Source organism: Nilaparvata lugens, chromosome 6 (assembly GCF_014356525.2).
Source record: "Nilaparvata lugens isolate BPH chromosome 6, ASM1435652v1, whole genome shotgun sequence".
In the NCBI taxonomy this organism is placed as follows: domain Eukaryota; kingdom Metazoa; phylum Arthropoda; class Insecta; order Hemiptera; family Delphacidae; genus Nilaparvata; species Nilaparvata lugens.
Genome location: NC_052509.1, coordinates 55,655,864 through 55,680,674, shown reverse-complemented (window position 1 = coordinate 55,680,674; position 24,811 = coordinate 55,655,864). Strand labels below are relative to the sequence as shown.

General features: G+C 34.6%; 1 protein-coding gene across 3 annotated transcripts in view; it reads left to right on the top strand.

Moving 5' to 3' along the window:
* LOC111062208 (gamma-aminobutyric acid type B receptor subunit 2-like) overlaps positions 1–24,811 on the top strand; it is a 623,739-nt gene that overhangs the window by 575,159 nt on the left and 23,769 nt on the right. For all 3 annotated transcript variants that reach the window (XM_039431291.1, XM_039431289.1, XM_039431292.1), the window contains exons 9-10: positions 16,557–16,617; positions 20,646–20,883. In XM_039431291.1, the coding sequence (XP_039287225.1) occupies positions 16,557–16,617; positions 20,646–20,883 (299 nt within the window). The remainder of the gene's footprint in view (positions 1–16,556; positions 16,618–20,645; positions 20,884–24,811) is intronic.

Sequence of the window (24,811 nt, the reverse complement as noted above, 5' to 3'; positions counted from 1 at the left end):
GGTCTATAGTTTTAATCAATGACCTTAAACAGATATAGACCCACAATGCCTATGCCTTCCCAATGATAGCTCTTACTTGAAATTGAAGGCCGCCATTAGGGTATTTTAGCACGAGATATTATATCTATATATTTGTAATATTATAGATTACAAAGGCATTGGTATATTATAATCTTATAGGCTGCCCCCTCAATGGCTGATTTCAATTCTAAGTACGACACTAGCGCTGCATGTGAGTCTATGCATCTTTAAGGTCTTTGGTTTCAATCAGGTACTCGTGGATGAGAATACTGCGTGAGGTCTACTGTTCACAGAACTAATAGTACTATCAAGAATAAGAATCATGAATTATTTATATGATCCTTTCAACCCTCAAACATTGCACTCTGCAACTTCAAGGTTGAATGGTAGAGAGGACTTGAAAGTCCCAACTCCGCCTAATAATTTGTTCATTTCATTTCACTTGTTTTCTACAAAACCATTCTTCACAGTGTAGCGGAAATTGTGTCTGATTGAAAAATAATTAGATTCTGTATTTGGAAATCAATGTATAGTGTATGACAACGCTGTGCCATCACATGCCTGATTGGATTCAGCGAAGAAATCTAGTTGCTTGTCGTGCGTTTTTTATCCGATAAAATTCACAGCTACGAGAATTTACTGCATATTGATGGAGGTGAAAAATGGTCCCTGAACTCTCTATAGAGTTCTATCTCTATAGAGTTATAGGACTCTTAACTAATGGTCCCCGCGTCAACGGTGTAAATCTCTGGAGATATCTCTCACTCGGATTAGTCACTTGCTGATTAGAAAGGTCCACCAATCAACTCCATCCCTGGGGCTTGCCGATTGAAAAGTCAGACTTGATTTACATTGTTTTCTGATCTCAACTGGAATGGTCACTGAAGTGAAGTCCACGTTATAATGGCAGTATTTGATCCAACATTGGTGTTGCTATCCTTGTCCATCATCCTTGTATCATAATCGTATCATATTTGTATCTTCTTCCTATCAGAGAAGTTCATGTTATAATGACAGTATTTGATTAACATTGGTGTTGCTATCCTTGTCTATCACCCTTTTATTATCTTCGTATCATCTTTGTATCGTATTCCTATTTGTGAGGTTCACGTTAAATGGCAGTAAATTAAAATCCATTGGTGTTGCTATCCTTGTATCATCTTTGTTTAATCTTTAGAAATATCAAGTCGTTTCCATCCAATTAATATGAAATTAATTTAAATATGAACATTTTTCTCTAACTTTTGCCATCAGCCTTCTTCTAGAGGGATATTCTTTCCAATGTCCACAAACTGTAATTAAATTACGACGGTTAAGCGTCAGTAAAGAGCCAAATTCGATTGAACAGGATTTGTATGTGCTAAATATATTATTCATCATAAAATTCATAAAATATTCATTGCAAGGTATTCAAAATGTTTCCCTGTACCAAGATACATTGTGTACGTTCTGTGTACAGTAAATTGTTCCAGTTCCAATCGTAAATTGTTCCATCACGTGACTAGTGCAGAATGGAACGCCATTTCAAAATCGTTGGTTGAAGCTGCATGAATGAAGAAAGGCTGTTTAACAAACTTACCGTCTAGAAAAGTGTGCATTCCTTTTATTCCATTACTCTTAAATTTTATTTAGAGAAAAATTCATTTAATGAATGGTTATCAAACATCATATTGTTGGTTATGTATTCTTTAATATCTTATAATATCTTATTTATACGTGGATACAATAACAAATCATATTAATATGATTGGGAAGGAACAAAAGGCTTGGCCCAAAACTATTCCATTCCCAAATTTTGATTACATGTCTAAAAAATAGGTTATGTTAAAGAACAAACTATCAGCGCATGCGCAGAGAAGCAAGCAGACTACTATAATCAACCAATGAGATCTCAGATAGTTGGAACTGTACCAGGTCAGACAATTCACCACGCTTCGACTGTGGGGCAGGATTTTGGAACTGGAACTGGTTTCTGGTACAGAATCTATCAAAACTCTTCCCATGGAACGCGGAACTTTTTACCTGGTAAATTGTGAATCGGACAATTCACCACATCATGTCCACATTCCATGTACAGAACGGGCCCATTGATAATGGGTGAATATAGACACAGAGAAACGATAGCATAAGTTTTATTGTTTAAACTTACGCTATTGTTTCTCTATGATATAGATATATGTCCTGTTCTAAGCTGTTCATCGGTTAACAGGATTTGTATGTGCTAAATATTGATCGACATATTCATATTATAATATATCAAATATTCATAGCAAGGTATTCAATTGTTTCCTGTAACAAGGTACATTAATAGTTGTAATAGGTGGATATATCCTGTTCTAAGCTGTTTATCAACTACTAATCAGCTAGCAGCTGTGCCATGTTGTTTATGCCAGAGTATTGTACACACGACGACATAATCTATTATATAATGCCGGCTCAATGTGATTCTGACTCCCATAGGTGATCCCATATATGTTGGTTGCTTGATGAAACAATACATGAAAGGGATATTATATCAATATAATTATAAATTCATAACCAATTTTGTTGTTGATGATAGGAATACATTACCACAGCTTGCAAAGCAAGTTCATCAAGACTATATTAGAATGAAGAATTTCATCTCAGACACACTTTTCTTTGCTTTATCTCTGTTTGTTTCATTTATCTCTCCATCATCATGTGGAATGATGATGGAGAGATAAATGAAACAAACAGAGATAAAGCAAAGAAAAGTGTGTCTGAGATCTTCATTCTAATATAGTCTTGATGAACTTGCTTTGCAAAATTGCTTACAATGACTTAGATACCGGGCAAAACGTTCTTTTGCCATTGAACGGAGGCAACTTCCAAAGGTGCGTACAGATATACGCGCCGCGAACATGAGAAATTCACTCTTAATCAGCTGATTATATCTGTATTTTTACAAAACACAAAATTTGGAATAAAACAATTTAAACAAGTGAATTTTGATAAAGTGAGTACCTCTCGCTTCGATGTTGTAAGCAGGACTGACGCTCGATGCGTGAGAAAGCTGGCTCCAACAGTTCCAGGAGAGTTCTAAGAAGTTGTATTGAAACTGCTGACTGCTGTAGGTTCTCACAATGTAACTCCTCCCTCCCTAAAGAGAACTTCGGGGGTTGGTAGCGAAGTTCTTGAAGAAGGTTGCTGTCCTCTTTTGGAGATTCTTTTGTACACGGTGAAAATCACGCAAAGAACAATCACAATGTACAAAATGGTTGTGAAAACATTGATGTCGGTGGTTAAATATGATTTTCGGATGACTGGAGACACTTGAATGTTTTTAAATTGGTTAAAGTTGTCTAAATTTTTCAAATGAATTTGGAAATCTGGAATTTGATGATCTTGAAGTTCTAATTGGATGTTTTCTAGAAATTTTGGATGTCCTCTCGTTTGGGAAGAGTGGAACAGAGGTTTTCCTCGATAGTAAATTTTTCCTTCGGCTGTATTGATGAAATAAATTCCTTGAAGTGTTGTCACAGTAGTTTCGGTTTTCGTTTCTATGTGGAAGGTCTCCAATTTTGGTAAGACTGCCAAATATTGTTGTATTTCGGGAATCCATTTGATGAGGTTCTCTTCAATTTGGACGGCGGTGAATTTACAGTTGTCAGTGGAACCAGTAGATATGATAGCCGCTTCACATTGCAGTTGTTGATGGGAGATGGCTTCGGATGAGCACAGATAGCATTCGTTATCTCCTATCAATCTACATTCTTCATACAATCCTTCAATTTTTAAAGTATTAGAACTATCAGAAGATTTCAATAATATTTGTTTTGTGGAAGTATTGTTACAAAATTTGATTCTACTTTACTTGGAATTGGTAATAATTCAAAAAGATCAAAAGTTACTTCTTCTACAATCGGAAATTCGAGAAAATAAATGATTTCGTTCTTAATTAGCTTACAATCTACATTAATCAATTTTTCTATTTCTAACATCTTATTATACTTAATTTCCAATGGGAATTTCTTGTCATAGAATTTTGAAATTTTCACAAGTTCATTGAACAATTCTTTAGTAGACATTATACTAGGGTGCAGAACGCCTACTTTACAAGATGCAATAGAATTTTCAATGTCATGAACTACGTCTAATAAAATATTATAAGCTATAAGTAATTGATTCAAAATATCTTTAATTTTTTCTAATTCTATGAAATCGTTTAAATCATCATTAATTATCAAAAATTTCTCTTTCAATTCATTGAAGTTTTGGTTCACAAGTTTAATTGTTTCGTTGAATTCTACAATAATGTTTTGACTGATTGAATAATGGTTTGAAATTTGATTGGCTAAATTATCTTGATTATTATACAGTTCGAGAATCAACTTATCGTATTTTTGTTCGTCATAAGCGTCCAAATTACCAGTGATAAATTTTAAAACAGATCCAAGACTATTTATTAAACCTCTTTTATTGCGTTTGACGTTTTCATTGTAAAACAAAATCATTTCCAATTTTTCTTCAATAACAGACTTTGTATGGTTGATGAATTTCAAATAGTTGATTGCATCTCTTAATTTACTACTGTTTTCTGTAACGAAATCGGTTTTTGAACTTATACTAATATTTTTCCAAAAATAGTGAGATACCTTATCATAGTAATTATTCAAATTTTCAATTTCTGAATACATTGATTTCAAATCATAATTATGTACAAAAACGTGCGAGTTATATACAAGTTTGGCTTTGCCAAGGTTAATTGGTACAATTCCAGAATTAATAGTAACATTCTTAATGTCTATTGCTGTTCCTGATCTTGCTGCGTACAGGATGAAGAGGGACCTGGAAAAGGATTGTCATTGTCAATAGTCAGTTGAGTCACTGTCTTAGGTTTTTCAATGTCATTAGTTTTGATGATTTTTCTAGGTCTTTTAATTTTGGAAAGGTGTATTTTAGATTTTGTGTTATGGTGTCTCGGTACGATTTTAGCTGTTTTAAGGTCTCTGTTCACAGATTCGATTTTCTCTTTGTTATATTTGTTTTTTGTCTTACTCTGTTTCTGCATATTTTTAACGTAGATATCGGATGGAATTTCAGGCAATGGTTCTCTATTCTCGTTCACTTTCTCGATAACCTTTTCTTTAATTGCTTGATTCGTTTCTCTAATGTGTTCATAGAGCTTTTTGGTTTTTTCTCTGTGTTGATTGACATAGTCGTTCATCATCTGTTTGCCAATGTCAATGTCAAATAAAGCATTTGCGTTTATGTGTCCGTTCAGAATTTCAAATGGAGTTAGTTTTGTTACAGAGTGAATACTATTATTGTACGCTAAAATTGCATGTTTCACTTTTCTCTCGATAGAATCGTCTTTGAATTGAGTTTGATTATTAAGGAGTCTAATATGCTCGACAAGGGTTGAATGCAATCTTTCACACATGCCGTTTGACTGGGGATGCTGTGTGCTGATAAAGTGAATCTTTATCTTATGAAGTGCCATCAATTCTTTCACCACATTATTAGTGAACTCTGTGCCATTATCTGAAACTATACTTTCTGGAACACCGTGATGACTGAAGAAATCCAGTAGTTTATCAACTATTTCAATTCCTTGTGCACTAGTAAGTGGATAGGCTTGTGCATAACGTGAAAAACTATCTATTATCGTCAAAAATTTCTTTTGTCAAAAGTAATGCTATCGATATGAATAGTTTGAAGTGGTTTTGAAGCAGTGGGGGTAAGATTCATTTCCAAGTTCAAGGGTACTCTTTCGTATTTTGTTTTTAAGCAAATGTCGCATCTATTGATGAAATTTTGAATTCTGTTTCGAGTATTTGGCCAGTAGTACTTTCTTTTAATTTGCTCATAAGTTTCTTGAATTCCACGATGATTATTCTTTCCGACATGATAGTTATCGATTATCTCTTTTATCTCTTCCTCGTTTGTGACATCAATCAGTTTTTTCGTACAACGTACTAGTTTGAGTTGTGTATTTTTGAAATAAGTTGCAATTATTACAGTGAATCTTTCGTAGAAATCATTTTCAAAGTATAGACAATATTTTACATTCGGAACTAGATATTCTTTTACAAATTCTACTACATCTTTCTCAAAATTATTCTCGGAAATTTCTACAATAATTCGGCACTTGTTTTCAAATAGTTTTTGTATTTAACTTTTCGTGGATTGTATTTCACTAGATTTAGTAATATTTGATTTTTAGCAAAGTTTACTGGTTCGTCAAGAGTTTGAATTCCAATCATTTCATTACCGTGATAGTCTGAATGCACTGTTTGATCGTCAGAGTCATGTTGTTCTTCTCGAATGTCAAGGTTGTTGTCACGTACATCATTGTCGTCTACATTTCCTATCATAGATTGATCGTCAAGTTCAGAAAAATGCATTTCAATAGCTTCGTTTATTATCTTATCTACTTCTTCACCTGTGTTTTGTCTTGAAGGACCTGGAATAACATCATTATTATTCAATTGGATCCTAGATAGAGCATCAGCGTTTTGATTCAAAATTCCTTTTTATAACAAATCTCGTAATCGTATTCTTCTAGTTTCAATCTCCAGCGGAGAAGTTTGGAATTTGGTTCTTTTATTGAGAATAGCCACTGCAATGGTTTGTGATCAGTATAAATTTTGAATTTTTGGCCGTACAAGTAAGGACGAAAGTATTTGGTTGCCCAAACTATCGCTAATAATTCTTTTTCTATTGCCGAATATCTGGTTTCGCTTTCGTTCAGGGTTCTACTAGCATAAGCTATAGGTAAATCAGCACCATTTTTCTTCTGACTCAGGATAGCTCCTACTGATACGTTACTAGCGTCTGTTGTTAATAAAAATTCGGATGAAAAATCAGGATATTGTAAAATTGGGTCATTACACAAAAGGGTTTTGCAATATTCAAAGCATTTCACATAATCTTCATCTTCAACATTAATTTTGGTTCCTTTCTTTAGGCGTTTTGTTAGTGGTTTGGTTACATCTGCGAAATTTTTTATGAATCTTCTGTAATAGCCTAACAGTCCTAGAAATCCTTTGATTTACTATCGGGATGCATTTGAATCTGGTGGAAACCACTTGCCAAATCAAGAGTTGTAAAATATTGACATCTACCTAATTTATCCAGGATTTCAGAAATATTTGGCAATGGGAATCTATCATCAATAGTTTTTGCATTTACTCCTCTAAAATCTATCACAATTCTGTATTTTTGTTTTCCGGATGCATCACGTTTTTTGGGTATAATCCAAATTGGTGAGTTCCAAGCTGAATGACTGGGTCTAATAATTTTTTGATCTAGCATTTCTTGGATTTGTCTATCAACTTCTGCTTTGTAAACAACAGGATATCGATAATTTCTTGAATAAACTGGAATTTCATCGGTTGTTCTGATAACATGTTTGACCTGATTTGTGAATGTCAATTTATTTCCGTCTACATGAAAAATGTCTGCATACTCTTTTATCAGTTCTAATATTGCTTCTTTTTCTTCGGAATTCATGTGTTCGGTTCTAATTGTTGAAAGATCTAATCTAGTTTGGTCAACTTCAAAATTATTCAAGTTATTACTGTTTGGAGATGAGGTGGATTTTGAATGAGGGACTAGTTCATAGTTTTCCAAATTTTCAACTTCAAAAGGTCGTGTGATTGTCAATTTTTTATCTTCCGTAAATGAATTTGTAATTAGACAGATTGCTTTATTGTTTTCAACTTTTAGGATAGATTGTGGAATTTCTAGTCCAGAGAGATTTTGGTATTTGAGAAAGCATTCTCCGTTTGACACGTTTTTTATCGGAATTGATATTGTTTTCTGACTACGTGCTTCAATCAAGTAAGTCCACAGTTGACGAGGTTTATTGACTTTAGAAGGTTCATTGTGTTGCAAAGTTGTATTGTAATACAGTATTGGTACTTGTTTGTTGTTTCCATAGTAAAGTTTGTTACTAATGTAATCCAATCTTACTCTCAATTGCTTTATAGCATCCATTCCTAACAAGAGATCGAAATCTTTATGAAAATCAAATACGAAAAAATCAAATTTTCTTCCTAGGAATGGTATTTTAGCACTGAATTTTTCTTTTGATTTACCATGGGCTGTAGTAACTTCAAATGGTGTTGGTTTCAAGGAATCTTTAAAACCTTCATGTGCAATTACCTTTTTTATAAAGGATTGCGTACTTCCGGGATCAATCAGTACTCGAAAGTTCGTTTGTGGGTCTAGAAAGTAAGAGAGTTCGTTATCTTTTGTTTGCAAGTTCATAATTGAAAATTTGTTCCGAGGCTCGTTTCTCCTAAAAAATGATTTTGTTCTGTTTGGTCGGAAGTCATTTGATTATTGTAATCATCATTCAATTCCAAGTTTTCAAAATTGTTCATGAGATTTCCAGTCATTTCGGGGTAATTGAACGGTTCATTTGAGAAATTGTCAGTCAAGAGTTCGTTTCTGTTAGTATTGAGTAATTCGTCATTGTTTGTAGCGAATTCGGTTGTCAGTTGATTGAATCTGGGGTTCTTTTTCGGGGGTTCAAGTTCAGTGTTTCTGGTTGAAATACTCATTGGAGTTGGTTGCGATTGCATTTGTGGTCTGTGTTGTTGACCGAAAAATTGCCTTTGAAACATTGGTCTCTGTTGGTTCATTGAACTGAAGTTGCGAAATTGTTGATTGTTATTTTGATGTGTAATCATTGGTCTTTGTTGTGATTGGTTTTGGAAGTTCGGATAAGTCTTGTTTTGGGGAAAGTTTTGCATTGGTCTAGTATGAGGAAAGTGTTGGATTTGTTTAGTCAGAGGAAGTTGTTGGAATGGTTGTGAGATTGGTCTCTTATTGAGATTGAAATTATAATTACTATTTCTGTTTTTGTACTGCATTTCGTTTGTGATCATACTCAAAGCTTCACTTAGACTTGAAGGGTTTTTTGTTCTCATCAGTGATCCTATAGGTTCATTCAGACCTCTCAAAAATACCCTAAGGGCAAGCTGCTTTGCGTATTCGCATAGAATAGTTGAGTTTGCTGCCATCTTCGTAAGGAAATATGCAAGTTGTAAGTTGAGAATCTTTTGAATTCTCTCGTGAAAATGAAAAGGGCTTTCGCTACTTTCTTGTTTCAATTCTGTCATTTCAATATTCAACGTGAAACAATCACGTTTGTCAAGATAGCCGTCGAGAAGTACTCTTCTCACTTCAGGCCAAGCATAAGTGTTTCCACTGGTTACAAGTTCTAAAGCTCTACCTTTGAGTCTAGAAATAATAGTAGAAAATAGATATTCATTTTGAAAATCATCGGGATTCGATTGTACAAAAAACTTAGCAACTACTTTATCGCAAATCGATACAAATCTGTTTAATAATAATGGCTCTCCAGAGAATTCTGGTATCATATCCAGGAATTCTTTTCTTAAAACAGGGGTAGCAGCAGAGGGTTCTGTATATAGACTATAATATGATATAATTGACCGAAGCGAAGCTGAGTTACTTTAGTTTCGACTCAATCGATTTGGTTGAAATTTTGTATGCAAGCTCTTTGAAACAAGGCGCGGGAACGTTAGAAGACCTCCGCGGGAAAGACCTCCGGTTTTTTCGTAACTTAAAAAACCGCAGACCAACATCCATCTGAATGTATCCTGTGCCGTTTTCTTTGAAGATACAGTAATTCATGTTCCTTCTTTTTCGCATTCAGTATCAACAGCTCATGGTGACCGAGAGAACTGGAGCGTTGTATCACACTGTGTGGGATCCAGGTTCAAATCTCGTTCTGACCAGTTTTTCTTTTCAGATAATAAACTAACTGTTTTATCTCATTCTAAAAATATATCATTATGAATTAGATTATTATGATTATATAGAATAATTAAATTGAATCATCTCATCATTATTAAATCGAATCATCAAAGTATAATTGGATAAATTATAAAAAAAAACTCTTTATTGTATTGGAGTCCAATACTGCAGTTGTAGAAAAAAATTGTATGTGATTCCAGTGATAAAATCGTGTTTTTCGCTCTCAATACATAAATAACTATTATTGTCTATGGTACAGATAATTCAACTATTTTAGTTGTGGACTATTCTTATCATCATGAAAATTAATCAATTAATAAATCAACAACTCTTTCAGTTGTAGACAATATTTAACATCATGAACATTTCATAACCTCCAACTTCTTTTATTCATAACTATCGGCTATTATTTTAGTTATTTTTCAACTGAATTTTCAGTTTATCAGTTACAATAAATATATTGTATATGTCTTGTATGCATTTTTGTGTCGCTCTACAGTGTCAAGTCTTTTATTTTCCTTTTGGTATGAGATCGGAAAGCGATTTGTGAGCTTTAACATTCTGCATAGGCATAACAAGCCATAACATTGAATCCACTTTTCATGATAAACATCATTAGCAGCCTCCTGTCATTGACTCCAACAAACCCATCTTATTTAGAATCATTTTCCGTCTCACCATCGTCTATGAGACGATTCATCGTCTAAATTGCCCACTGCATATTCCATTCTTCCGTCAGTTGACCGATTTCTTAAAATTAATTATTAGAAAACTTGTGATATATGTTAATATTGTAAATATGGAGACGATATAAAGGTACTCCTTGTTAAGTCCGGTGTCCCTGGAAACAGTGTCTTTAGCACTTTCAATGGAGAAAATAATAGATGATATGGCTGAATCTTCACAATAATACTGTACCTACTGTACTGACCCTTCTCATTAGATTGAAATTTGTATTCTTGAGCGAGGTCTACTGTTCACAGAACTACTTGTATATTATATATCTCTCCACTGAATATCCTGAATATATCTCTCAACTCCCAACATACTATAAGCATATTCTTGAGTGTTTCCCATCAATTGACGTATTGCATGAATAAATTTGAATATCAAATTGCTTCTCTCATAGACAAAACTTATCACTTGTCCATTATTGGTATGCTTCAGATGAAAAACACAATCAGGTGTAATCTGATCGTTTATTATCACTGATTCATCCTATGCAATCAGGCTATATGAATACACTGTCTACATGCAATATTCTGGGATGTGATTCGTGATTTGCTCTCACAAGTTAATTAACGGTCTTAATTACATTACCAATACTGAACCGAAAATGAGTGAGTAAACAGTGAGGGATATAAGAGAAGTGCCACATTGGCCAACAAGCTATCCAATCAAACTGAGTATCGATCAACTCAATAAGCTATCAACTCGAACTGGAGAATCGAGTATCGATCAACTCAATAAGCTATCAATCAAATCGAACTGGAAAATCAAGTATCGATAAACTCAACTAGCTATCAACTCGAACTGAAGAATCGAGTATCGATCAACTCAACTATCTATCAACTCGAACTGGAGAATCTAGTATCGATCAACTCAATAAACTATCAACTCGAACTGGAGAATCGAGTATCGATCAACTCAATAAGCTATCAATCAAATCGAACTGGAAAATCAAGTATCGATAAACTCAACTGGCTATCAACTCGAACTGAAGAATCGAGTATCGATCAACTCAACTATCTATCAACTCGAACTGGAGAATCTAGTATCAAGCAGCTCAATAAGCTATCAACTCGAACTGGAGAATCGAGTATCGATCAACTCCATAAGCTATCAACTCGAACTGGAGAATCGAGTATCGATCAACTCAATAAGCTATCAACTCGAACTGGAGAATCGAGTATCGATCAACTCAATAAGCTATCAACTCGAACTGGAGAATCGAGTATCGATCAACTCAATAAGCTATCAACTCAAACTGGAGAATCGAGTATCGATCAACTCAATAAGCTATCAACTCGAACTGGAGAATCGAGTATTGATCATGAAACTGTACTGAGATTCACGTTATGAAGTCAGCACTTGATTGACGTTGGTTTGCTATCCTTGTCAGTCATCACACAAAGGAGGCGGCTCTATCCTTTTCTACCTCCGCACTGTTGCCAAGTCGTTTGTTAACTATGAATGAACATTAGTATGTTATTGAACAAAGGAGATTGCTTTATCCTCTCCTACCTTGGCACTGTTGCGAAAACGTTTGTTAAATATGTAGAAACATAATTAACTACAAAAATATTTTATCTCTAACTTGAGAATCCATGATTTTTATTATTGCATATAATGCCCACATGAGCTTTCTGATTATACGTGGGTAATAGAAAGAGTGAGATGGATGATGAGATGATCAAATGTCAATGCCATCGGTGGGATTCGAACCCACGAACAAGGCGGTGCTAGCTGACCAAAGTTTCTAATGCTCCTAGACTACTACTTGACCAACTACATCATTAAATCAATTATCAGTTTCTTTATTTGATCATGAAAAAATGTATTTTCTTGACGAATAAAATATATTATTTGATATAGAGTTGACATTAAAAACATGAATCAGTAATTAATATTACTTTTGAACACTTAAATTACGACATAGAAGTCTGATTTTTATAAATAAAAGCTATTAGCTTCTTTTTACATTTTTGGAGCGCTTTCGGACACTAGGACCGATCTTATGATGTGATGATGTAATTAATATCCAAGTATATTAGGCGAGCAATTTCTGTATATTCATATCTGGTTATTTATGTTCAATGGATCTCGAAAACGTCTCTAACGATTTTCACGAAATTTAGAACATAGTAGGTTCATGATATAAAAATACGATTGCACTAGGTCTCATCCTTGGGAAAACTTGCTGAACGACATTAAAAGGATGATTCATCCTTGGCTGAAACAGCTGAGACTTTCGTCGTCTGTGGATAGTTAAAAGTGAGCGAGTGATTCTGTGGAAAATCAAAATATCGCATCCCCGAAATTCATAAGCTGACGTATAGCCAACTGTGAAATATGAACACGATCATATTAGAGAATTTTTGTGTTTTGTTTATCAATGAATAAAAATAACGAGCGAAGCTCGGTGCCCCGATATTTATTATGAATACTACATATCAATATTTCTTATACCGGAATATCTTGTCACAGATATCAGCTAACCAATTGCAGAAGGCGGTGGTAACAGAGAATCGGCAAGACTGTAGTCCTATCATTCCCACTTCTCACTACTCACAGATGATAGTCTGATAAAATATTTTCATGCTTCCATTCAAACAAATATGAAGAAGCCCCTATGGATGCAAAATGCTGTGCTACTTTGCATTGCACTTCTTTTAGTATGTCCTGCCTAAAGATATGTACTACCTCCAAAGAATCAAATGCCCAACTAATGGTTGATTATAATATTTATCAAAACGTTGATATAACGTTTATTGAAATGTTGACTATAATGTTTATCAAAACGTTCATATAACGTTTATCGAAGTGTTGAATACAACGTTTAAATAAATGTTTATTAAACGTAAAGGTCAGTACCAAACTAAAGGTTGAATAAACGGTTAGAAAACGTGATGGTCAACAACATACAACGTTGTCTAAACGTTTTAAATGTTTAAGAGGTAACGTTTATTAAACGTTTTATATCAGTGTGCTGTGTGGGATGTCGTGGGTGTATATTTCATAATCGAATATCATGTTTTTGGAAAATAAATTTGAATTGAATTTCAATTTATTCACAACACAAAAAAATACAATGAGTGAAAGCAATATACAACAAAACAATCACGATAACAGTAACAATGATATTAACACTTTAAAAGACAATATTGCTAAGATGATGTGTGCTGGAAGAAAGAGGGGGAAAATACCTTGCCAACTATGGTTTCCCATGCGTAATAGGCAGGTAATTTAATGCTTAATACGTTGATAAGTTGGTAGATGATGATAAAGAAGAATTGTATTAAGATTGAATCACAGTTATCTAATATTTAGAGTGATGATAACAGAGAATCGGCAACTCTGTAGTCCTATCATTTCCACAGACTAACAGGCATTATCTCAGTAGAGGAATCTCCATCTCAAACGCGGAAAGCAATTTGCGGTTTAATTAGCGGTTGGCATCCGCGTTGTCATCGAATCGAACCTAACCTGACCTGGAACTGAACCCAACCTGACCTGAATCACAACCTAACCTGACCAGTGATCAAGCCAACCTGTCCAAACATTTGTTTAGCGCCGCGACGTCATATCATATATCGCCGGCAGCGATTGCCATTTCGCGACGAAACGACCTGATCAATTATTTCGTTCACTTCTTGTATTTATTCTGCCAATTGTGAATTTGGTCTGACAATTGTGAAGCAGTCTGCACCAATTGAACACAATATTGATTTGTACCGCTGCTATAATCGAAACCTGAATCACAATTGGATCAGATTTCCGCCGTTTGGTGGCCTCAGTAACAGAGACTGGAGACCGCAGGGTATTGGGTGAAATGGGCATGAATTGGGTATTGATTTCACTCTGATTCCGCATGAATTGGGTATTGATTCCACTCTGATTCCGGCATGAATTGGGTATTGATTCAACTCTGATTCCCAGTGTAATGTTTGCACAAAGTCTATGACCTGAGAACCTCTGTTGGTCAAAAATATGAATGAACTTAATATACTGGGTGACTTTAAGGCTGTGCAAAGACTAAGAATAAACTTTCTACTGGTGATATTTCTCAAAGTTTTTTCATTTGTACATAAACAAGCTTTCAAAGTGGAAAAGTTTTCTCAGGAAAACATTTTTTTTCTGATCTTCAATTTCGAGATATGAGCGCCTAAAGTTTGAATTTTTGGGACAGAACATTTCGAATTCGGTAAGAGATAAATCCATGACAATTAGAGGATAGATTCTTCATGGTATTGTTGATCTAGTAAAACAAAATTTTTCTAATAATATCAATTTTTATGATGGTTATTCAATTTACTAAAAATAACCAAAAATGAGATTAGTTGAGCTATTTTTGGTAAATTGAATAACTTTTTCAAAAATTGATATTTTCAAAAAAAAAAATTGTTTTATCCAATCAACAATAGGTTACCATGAAGAATTTATCCTCTGAATCTCCTGGATTTATCTCATAGGCCTACCAAATTTGAAATGTCCTGTCCCAAAAATTTAAACTTTGGGCGCTCATATCTCAAAAAGTAATGATCAGAAAATTTTTTTTTTTCCTGAGAAAACTTTTTCATTTTGATAGCTTGATGTTATACAAATGAAAGAAACTTTGAAAAATATCACTAGTAGAAAGTTTATTTTTAGCCTTTGCACAGCCTTAAGCCTGCCTATATGTGTTACACACACATCGATTTTTGGACGTACAATTCTTTTCCGTCCTTATAAATTCTATTAGAATGAACAGATTTATGTTAATAGTAGAATGATGTTTATGGAGTTTCGTTTTATCTAGTAGAATTCATAAGGAAGGCGAAAAATCGAAAATCCAAAAATCTATGTGTCTATGTGATGGCTACACAAGATGTAAGTTTTATCAATTTTTAACACTAAAATTTCGACTAACACTAAAGTCGTTATTTTAGTGTTAAAGCTTGAAGTAACGTATAGTAGTTCGTAATGGATAAAGGAATTCATTATAAAAGTATTCCTTGATTCTATTTTTGATTGATCTCGCCACCTAGGGAATCATCAACTCACCTAGGAAGTTGTTCTTAGCTAGCTTATTGAATCTATCACCTTCAGGCAAGAAGGAAATTTATTCAAACTTATAACCCATAACTCATAATCATCTTGAACGTGGTTTGATAATGTTATTGATGATTGATCAATCGCTAACTCACCTGGAAATAGGAATCTATTCTCAACTAGTACTTTGGCTAGAATATATTCCATTATAATGATCAATCGATATCATGGTTCATTCTTTACAGTTTATTCAGAGAGCTTATTTTTGTATCATTGACAAATATTATACTATTTGTAACAGTATTTTCCAAGCGATCCCATCCCATCAATGAAATGTATCTTCAGATAGGAGAGATTACTCGTTTGAATCTGGCATCCTCTCAGCGTATAAGATACTGAGTGAAGAACTGAATATTTATATATCTCCTCAAAATGTTTGTATTAAGAGCTACTCATTTTCATAACATCATAGTACCCTTTTCTTTGAAAGTTTCCAATATAAAATAACTGTTTCGATTTGTGTTTTTAATCTGTTATTTTATATTAAAAACTTTCAAAAAAAAGAGTACTATATGATGTTATTTCATAAATAGTTAGAATAAATTTAGCTGTATTTAGTACGCTCTGGTAATCCTAACCTCTGGTAATTGATGAACCATTTTTTGTGTAGTTGAGAAGATGATATTGTGGTAATTATTCATATCGAATGGAAAGGACTAAGAAATTGTCAAAAATCACTGATTGATTGATACTTAGGAAGACCGGTTTCGGTTATTACACCATTGTCAATGATAAACAGAGTTTATCAGAGATTGACAATGGTGTAAAATGTGACAATGGATCGATTGACAACCGGTTGACCGGTCTTTCTAAGTATCAATAAATCTGTGGTTTTTGACAATTTCTTAGTCTTTTTCATTCAATTGATGAACCATCTTTCATTCATATTCCATACCACAATAAATATTGATGCTTTCAAATTATTCACTTGTGCACTGGTTTTAATTTGGTCTTTTTCTTATCATTTTCAGGGTCCAGTCCGCTTTTACGAGAATGAAAGAAAAGCTAGTATCATGCTCAAACAATTTCTGAGTAAGTACTGTAGAAAATAATTGAGCTTATTTTTGAAATTTATTGATTTACTATTGATAATGAAGTCTCAATTGAAGGCTTCAAGTACAATTCAAATGCTTGAAGAATATAGCTTTTCGAATATTATATTTCAACAACTGAATCTTCATCAAGTTACCATAATATATCAGTAAAATAATAAAGAAATAGATCGAAAAAAAATCAGAAATTTCAATTGTTCAAATACTAATTAATGTATAATAATTATTAAACGAATATCCTAATAAAATTCTGTAAATCACCCCGTAGACTCCTGCTACTGCAAATATTGACAACAGGGTTAACAGCTATAGTGAGGTCCACGTTATAATGGGAGTGGAGAAAAATAGGAGAACAACGTTGCCGATCCTCTCTCTTTTCAATGCCTTCCATAGACGGTAGCTGATACAGGTATGTATCATGTTAATATTAACTGCTCATCCTCGCTTGAAATAATCAATTATATTTTATTAAGCAAGACATTGTATTTTTCAATAATTTCATAATCAAGATGGAATATTTTGTTAATAAATAATTATTAATTCTACATTGTTAAAAGGCGATCTGGCAACAGAGCAAAGCGAGGAAGAGATAGGGCTATCAGCTGCGTTGAATGATAGACAAGGATAGCAATAGCATTGCTAATCAAACACTGCCATTATAACGTGGACCTCACTATAGTTGTTAAACCTGCTGTCAATATTTGCAGTAGCATATTAGTAGTCTTCAGGGTGAATTACAGCATTCAATTAAGATTTTCGTTAAATTATAATTTATTATCAATAAAACAAAATAAAATCTTTTAGCACCCTTTATTTTTAAAAAACTTTAAAATAGTTGAAGAACTAGTTTCGGTGATATTACACCATCGTCAGGTTATAAGCCATCGTTTTTAACAACTAGTTTCGGTGATATTACACCATCGTCAGGTTATAAGCCATCGTTTTTAACAACTAGTTTCGGTGATATTACACCATCGTCATGTTATAAGTCATCGTTTTTAACAACTAGTTTCGGTGATATTACACCATCGTCAGGTTATAAGCCATCGTTTTTAACAACTAGTTTCGGTGATATTACACCATCATCAGGTTATAAGTCATCGTTTTTAACAACTAGTTTCGGTGATATTACAACATCGTCAGGTTATAAGTCATCGTTTTTAACAACTAGTTTCGGTGATATTACACCATCGTCAGGTTATAAGTCATCGTTTTTAACAACTAGTTTCGGTGATATTACACCATCGTCAGGTTATAAGCCATCGTTTTTAACAACTAGTTTCGGTGATATTACACCATCATCAGGTTATAAGTCATCGTTTTTAACAACTAGTTTCGGTGATATTACACCATCATCAGGTTATAAGCCATCGTTTTTAACAACTAGTTTCGGTGATATTACACCATCGTCAGGTTATAAGCCATCGTTTTTAACAACTAGTTTCGGTGATATTACACCATCATCAGGTTATAAGTCATCGTTTTTAACAACTAGTTTCGGTGATATTACAACATCGTCAGGTTATAAGTCATCGTTTTTAACAACTAGTTTCGGTGATATTACACCATCGTCAGGTTATAAGCCATCGTTTTTAACAACTAGTTTCGGTGATATTACACCATCGTCAGGTTATAAGCCATCGTTTTTAACAACTAGTTTCGGTGATATTACACCATCATCAGGTTATAAGTCATCGTTTTTAACAACTAGTTTCGGTGATATTACAACATCGTCAGGTTATAAGTCATCGTTTTTAACAACTAGTTTCGGTGAAATTACAACATCGTCAGGTTATAAGTCATCGTTTTTAACAACTAGTTTCGGTGATATTACACCATCGTCAGGTTATAGAATAAAATAAAATTTGAATAAAATTTCAATTTGAATTTCATTTTATTTTATAACCTTACGATGGTGTAATATGACCGAAACTTTGATTCTATTTTGTTTTATTAATTTAAAAGTAGCCCCTGTCAATAAGTGTTTTTTACAATTTATTAATATATTATCAATATAAGAATATAATGAATCATTATTCCAAGAGATTTACTTCATCAATTCATCAACTTTTCAAGGTGATAAGTTGATGATTATCATCAATTCAACCCTACAACCTGAAATTTAACTCTGATTCTCCAGAGAAACTAATAATTCTTTTTCCATGATTTTCCAATGCAGAAGCGTTCCTTCTATTGTTCCTAGCAAGACAGCCTTTTTTCTTCACTCTCCTGAGAAATATAATTTAAAATTCAGAAGTTCCTCTCTTGATGTATTAGATATGGAAATTCAGTCTTCTGCTATTGTGTAGAAAATAATAAGCGATGAATAATAATTCTGATAGAAGTCAGTTATATCGGCCACATCCAGTCCTTTATCTCAGTTTGCTTGAATATTCATAAGCGTTGCACAGCCAATGAATGAATGGGTTTAGAATTTTTCGTAACGATGAAACTTCTAGTTAAGAAGTTGGTGACTGCAATATGAGTGCTGATTTGCATTCACTTGAAAGTACCTATTTTTTGAAGATATTTTTCTTGTCCTGAAAAGCATTACGATAGTCTCTTGCCTTCTAAAGTCTTCTTCTTCTTCACCTTCTTCTTCTTCTACTTCTTCTTCTTATTTTTCTTCTTCTTCTTCTTCTTCTTCTTCTTCTTCTTCTTCTTTCTACACCTGTTTTTCACCTCTTCTCCTTCTCCTCCGCCTTCTTCTTCCCACTCTTGTCTTCTCCTTCTTCTTGATCTTTCTCTTCTCCTTTCCCTTCTCCTTCTCTTCTCCCTTATTCTTCTTCCCATTCTCCTGTCTTATACTCATTTTTCTTGTTCTTCTTGTCCTTATCTCTTCCTCCTTTTTTCGCCTGTTCTCTCCCACTTCTTCTTCTCCTCATTCTTCTTTTCCTACTCGTGTCTTCTCCTTTCTCTTGATCCTCCTCTTCTTCTTTCCCCTCTCCATCTGTACCTCCTCCCTCTTCTCCTCCTTCTCCTTTTCCAATCTTTTTATTCTTCTCTTCCTCCTTCTGTATTCTTCATCTTTCTTTTAGTCTCATCTATTCTCCTTCTCCTTCTCCTATATTTTTATTCCACTCTTTCTCCTTCTCCTGTCTTCCTTTTCTTCTATCCTTGTCCTTATTTATCTCCTCCTCCTTATTCTCCTTTTCTTCACCTGTTTTCCCCCTCTTCTCTATCTCCTCCTCCGTCTTTTCCCAATCTTGTCTCTACCTTCTTGATCTTCCTCTTCTTCTTCCTCATCTCCTTCTCTTCCTTCTTCTTCTCCTTATCCTGTTTTCTCCTTCTTTTTTCTGTTCTTCTTGTCCTTGTTCATCTCCTCCTCCCTCTTCTCCACCGTTTTCTTCTTCTTCTCCATCTTGTCCTTATTCATCCCCTCCCTGTTCTCCTCTCTTTATTTATCTTCTTTTTCTTCATCTTCTTATTTTTTTCCTCTTCTTCTCCTGTCTCCTTCCGGTTCATCATCTTCTATGACTTTTTTCTATTTTAAGGTGAAATGGAATATCCATTATATGAAATGAGTCGTCCATTTTCAAAACCAGATACATCACTTTTTTCGAAAAAATAGTCGTCATGATATTACCCAGACAATTTACATTGGTTGTACCTAAGTGTCGATCAAAACCAGCTATGCTACATCATAGCTCAATATGGCTTTTGAATGCTGCATTAGTTTCAAAACCAGATATTTATTATGTTCTACATGCTGACTCTCAAAACCAGATACATTCAGCTTTACAATAATTCCACTAGAGCGCACTAGCGTTGTTCCAACTGCACTCAGCGTTGTGTGTGAGGTTACAAACATTGAGGTTATGATATTGGATGTCGATTTATTTGAGTTATTAGACAATATTGAGATTTGTGTGATATTCTAAACAAGTTATAATACTATCAATAGATAGTTAGAGATAGAGATATTTAATATCCTTGTTCATAGTGTAAATCTTTTCTATTTTTTTTTTTTTTTTGAAATTCTTTCACATAAATAATAATTGGTTTTAGATGGAGCCGAGGTGAAAATCGGCGAATTCAATGGCGTAACTCGGAAGCTGGACTTGACCCGTGGCCAGGGCATCCGTTGGAAGGACGGTCGCGGACCACCTAAGGACCGGACGTTGCAACAGGAGGTGCAGAGTCATGTCAACATCGCCATCTACAGTCTGCTAGCGGCCACCGCTTCACTCGGCATCATCATGGCCGCCGTCTTCCTAGCTATCAACATCAAGTACCGAAATCAGAGGTAAAACCGTCCAAAATACTGAGATTTTGTAATATATTTCATGAAAATTACCGAAATCAACTGTGAAATCTCCCAAAATATCAAGATTTTGTAATACAGAGTCTTTCTAAATGATGGACCCATTTTCAAAAATTGGTATTTATTGAAGTGAAAATGCGAAATGGGCAGCCTTTATACCAATGGAAAGAGAAAGTTTCAAAGTGTTTTTTTAATACATTACAAGTGTTCAATATGGCCTCCGGCTGCTGCACGGCAAACATCTACGCGGTAGCCAAACTCGTGCCACACGCGAGAAAGCGTATCTGGTGTTATTGAGTGCACAGAAGCAGTGATACGGTTCTCCGCAGATCGTACAGCAGCCGGAGACCATATTGGGGAACGCGCCAACTAGCCTCCACGACAGTAAAGCTCCGTTTAAAACCACATTCGAGGATATTTACTGACGGCGTCAACTGAGCACCTGAGAGAGGAGCTTTACTGACGGGGAGACTAGTTGTCGTCAGCGTCCAAGGAGCTTAGTTGTCGTCTACGGTCCCGACAACTAGTCCCCTATGAACCAGTAGGGGATTTACTGTCGGGGAGACTAGTTGACGCTAGCGTGCAAGGAGCTTGGTTGTTATCACAGAGCCCGACAACCAAGCTCCTCGCTCGCTCTGAGTGCCGGAGTTTTTGCGAGTAAACTGACATATATATATTTCATGCACTTACTCTATGGATTTCCTCAAATCACGCCTGGTTTTTCCAGTCATTCATAGCTTTTTTAAGAGTTATATCGCATTTTTCGAATTCAACAAGTAATTACAAACAATTACTTTCATTAATAATTCATTTCTCAAGCCGAATTCATAAGATTTACATAAGTATTTAATTATATACAAGTAATAGACCGATATATATATATATATATATATATATATAATATATATATATATATATATATATATATATATATATATATATATATATATATATATTATAGAACACATCCACACATTTCAGCTATAAGTAAAAGGTGCAATTTATTTTTATATTGCTTGTATCAAATCATTAAAAATGTAAATTGAGTGAAATACATGTTGAGAATATATATGAAATTAAAACTCATATATGAGTTAAAAATATGTGATAGAGAATGGTAATACAAAAATTAGGTGAGGTAAGCGATGATATAGTACTGTATATATTATATTCTATGCATAAATGCAGGAATCACTCGCGAGACGTACAAACTCATTCTGAAACTGCTTGCCAATTCAATAAGGAACATTTCCAAGTCAGTTGAATTCGGAAAGAGAAATAGTTTAATTTTTAAATTTTATGTTTGCAGTGATAGAAGTGACAACTTCAACAAGCTTTTCTTCTAATAATCGAATTCATAGAATGTGTACAACAATATCTGTGATTGTACTACTTCCCCGCCCGCTTCAAGCTGGTTCCAATGTTCAATAGTGTATTAGCTGTCTGGGAGACTAGTTGTCGGATACGATCACGACAACCAGGCCCCTCATAGGCCTATCCAGCAGGGGATTTACTGTCGGGGAGACTAGTTGTCGTGAGCGTGTGAGGAGCTTAGTTGTCGCCGACAACTAGGCTCCTTCGTTCTAGTAGGGGATTTACTGTCGGGGAGACTAGTTGACGGCAATGGTATATTTTGCCAGGGGATTTACTGACGCCTGTGATCAAAATAGCGAGGAGACTAGTTGTCGGGGAGACAGATTGACGGCGACCCCCATATTGAACACTTTTGTAAGGTATTAAAAAAAACTTTGAAACTCTCTCTTTCCATTGGTATAAAGGTTGTACATTTTGCATTTTTAATTTAAGAAATACTAATTTTTGAAAATGGGTCCATCATTCAGAAAGACTCTGTATATTTGCTGAAAATTAGCGAGATCAAAGCTATCATCGTCCAAAATATTTCCTAGGGGTTATTGGTCGAATCAGGTACCTAAATCAATCGTATCATCGTTAAAAACATAAAATTCATCATAAAATATTCCTGGGCCATTTTTTTTTTGTTGGTTGAGTTATGAGATCGGATAATAGAAATGAAAAGACAAAGAGCACAACAAGTTGGTCATATTCTTCGACATGAGGGCTTCTAACAAAAAGCATTTTTGCAGTAGCACTTACTCCTTGGTGTTACAGTTCATTCAGAGCCTTGGGCTCCTCTAAAAAGCCTCTCCACTCGCCTGTATCAGCAGCCTTGAGTATCTTCATCCTCTGACACCCACCCAGCTTCCTAATATCATCCTCTACATCCTCCAGCCAACGCTCTCTCAGCCTTATCCCTCCTGGGTTGATTCTAAAGACTTTTTCAACGAGTCTTGAGTCACTCATCCTCTCAAGTGACATGTTTTCAAATCAATTATATCAAATCATTCCACATTGAGACGTCCTAAAGAAATTGTATCTAATAATCTATATAAAAGCAAAATGGCACTCACTGACTGACTGACTGACTGACTCACTCACTCACTCACTCGCAGAACTAAAAATCTACCGGACCAAAAACGTTCAAATTTGGTAGGTATGTTCAGTTGGCCCTTTAGAGGCGCTCTAAGAAATCTTTTGGCAATATTGTAACTCTAAAGGTGGTTTTTAAGGGTTTCAAGTTCGTCTTTTAGCATGTATATTCTTCTTATTCTCTTAATTATAATTTAAAAAGGGGGCGGAGCCCCCTGGCTAGACGGATATGGCGAGCGAAGCGAGCCTGACGGCTAGTGCACTAATAAGGCTCCAAAATCACTATAAGGCTCAACTCACACTTACGCGACTCTAGTCGAGAGCATGTGTTTTCAAATGGTGACACTCAGACCAGTCGATTCTAGTCTCCGCGACATCACAATTTGGAAACACATGCTCTCGACTAGAGTCGAGTCTATTCTCGACCTGAGTTGCGTGAGTGTGAGTTGAGCCTACCAGTTTTCAAATCTAACTGCTTCACAGGTACTTCAAGATGGCTTAGAAAGGTTATACTGGAGAATGTATTAAAATAATCCCAACTTCACTATACAAATTTCAAGTCATTGAATGATTTCAAAGAGAAATGAAAGAGATGTTCTCAGAGATGATTTGGCGGAACTGACAACATCTCTTTTATTCAGACATGATTTTGTGGAACTGACATCTCTTTCATTCCACCCTTAATATGGAGAAATTCTACAACATATCTGTTCATAGTGTGAATGATTATTTTACAAACAAACAGAGCAATATTTGAGAAAATTGATTATTTATTTCAACCCTACAGAGACACACTTACTTTATGCTAACACAGTAGACACACTGGGGTGTTGAACACCCCAATTTAATTTTGCATTTTTCTTTGTAAGATATGAAAAAAAACAAGTACTTGGACCATACTTCATCATTTCTTAAATAACTTTTGTTCCAAGTTCATATAGAAATCAAAAGTAAAGCACTGCTTATCAATATTTATACTAATTTTAGAAGTACGTATGTTCCACCTAAGTGTTCGAGCTCCTAATCCGGTTTGAACGAATGGCTTGATCATTGCCAATGAAAACTTCATCAAAAACTCACGTCTCTTCATTTTATTGTTTTGAATCTCAAGTTGTAGAGAATCATAGCATTTATTCCAATCTGATCCATCATTCCATACCACATTCGTAGTGACAATACAAGTAAATCTTTGTAATAAAGTGTTTGATAAAAGTCCTACCTAGAAGACACTCTGGGGTGTTACACACCCCAAACGAAGAACAAGATGAACTGGTGACCTTGTAGAATGCTATTACTGACTGGAAGTGGTGGAGAGTAGTTGACAATACTACAAACCTAATTTAGACTAGGGCATAAATTCCCATCTGTTTGATATTGTCAACTGCAGAACAGAAAAAAAATCCCTGGGGTGTGAAACACCCTAGTGTGTCTCTTCAGGGTCAAATTGTACTTTACTTACTTT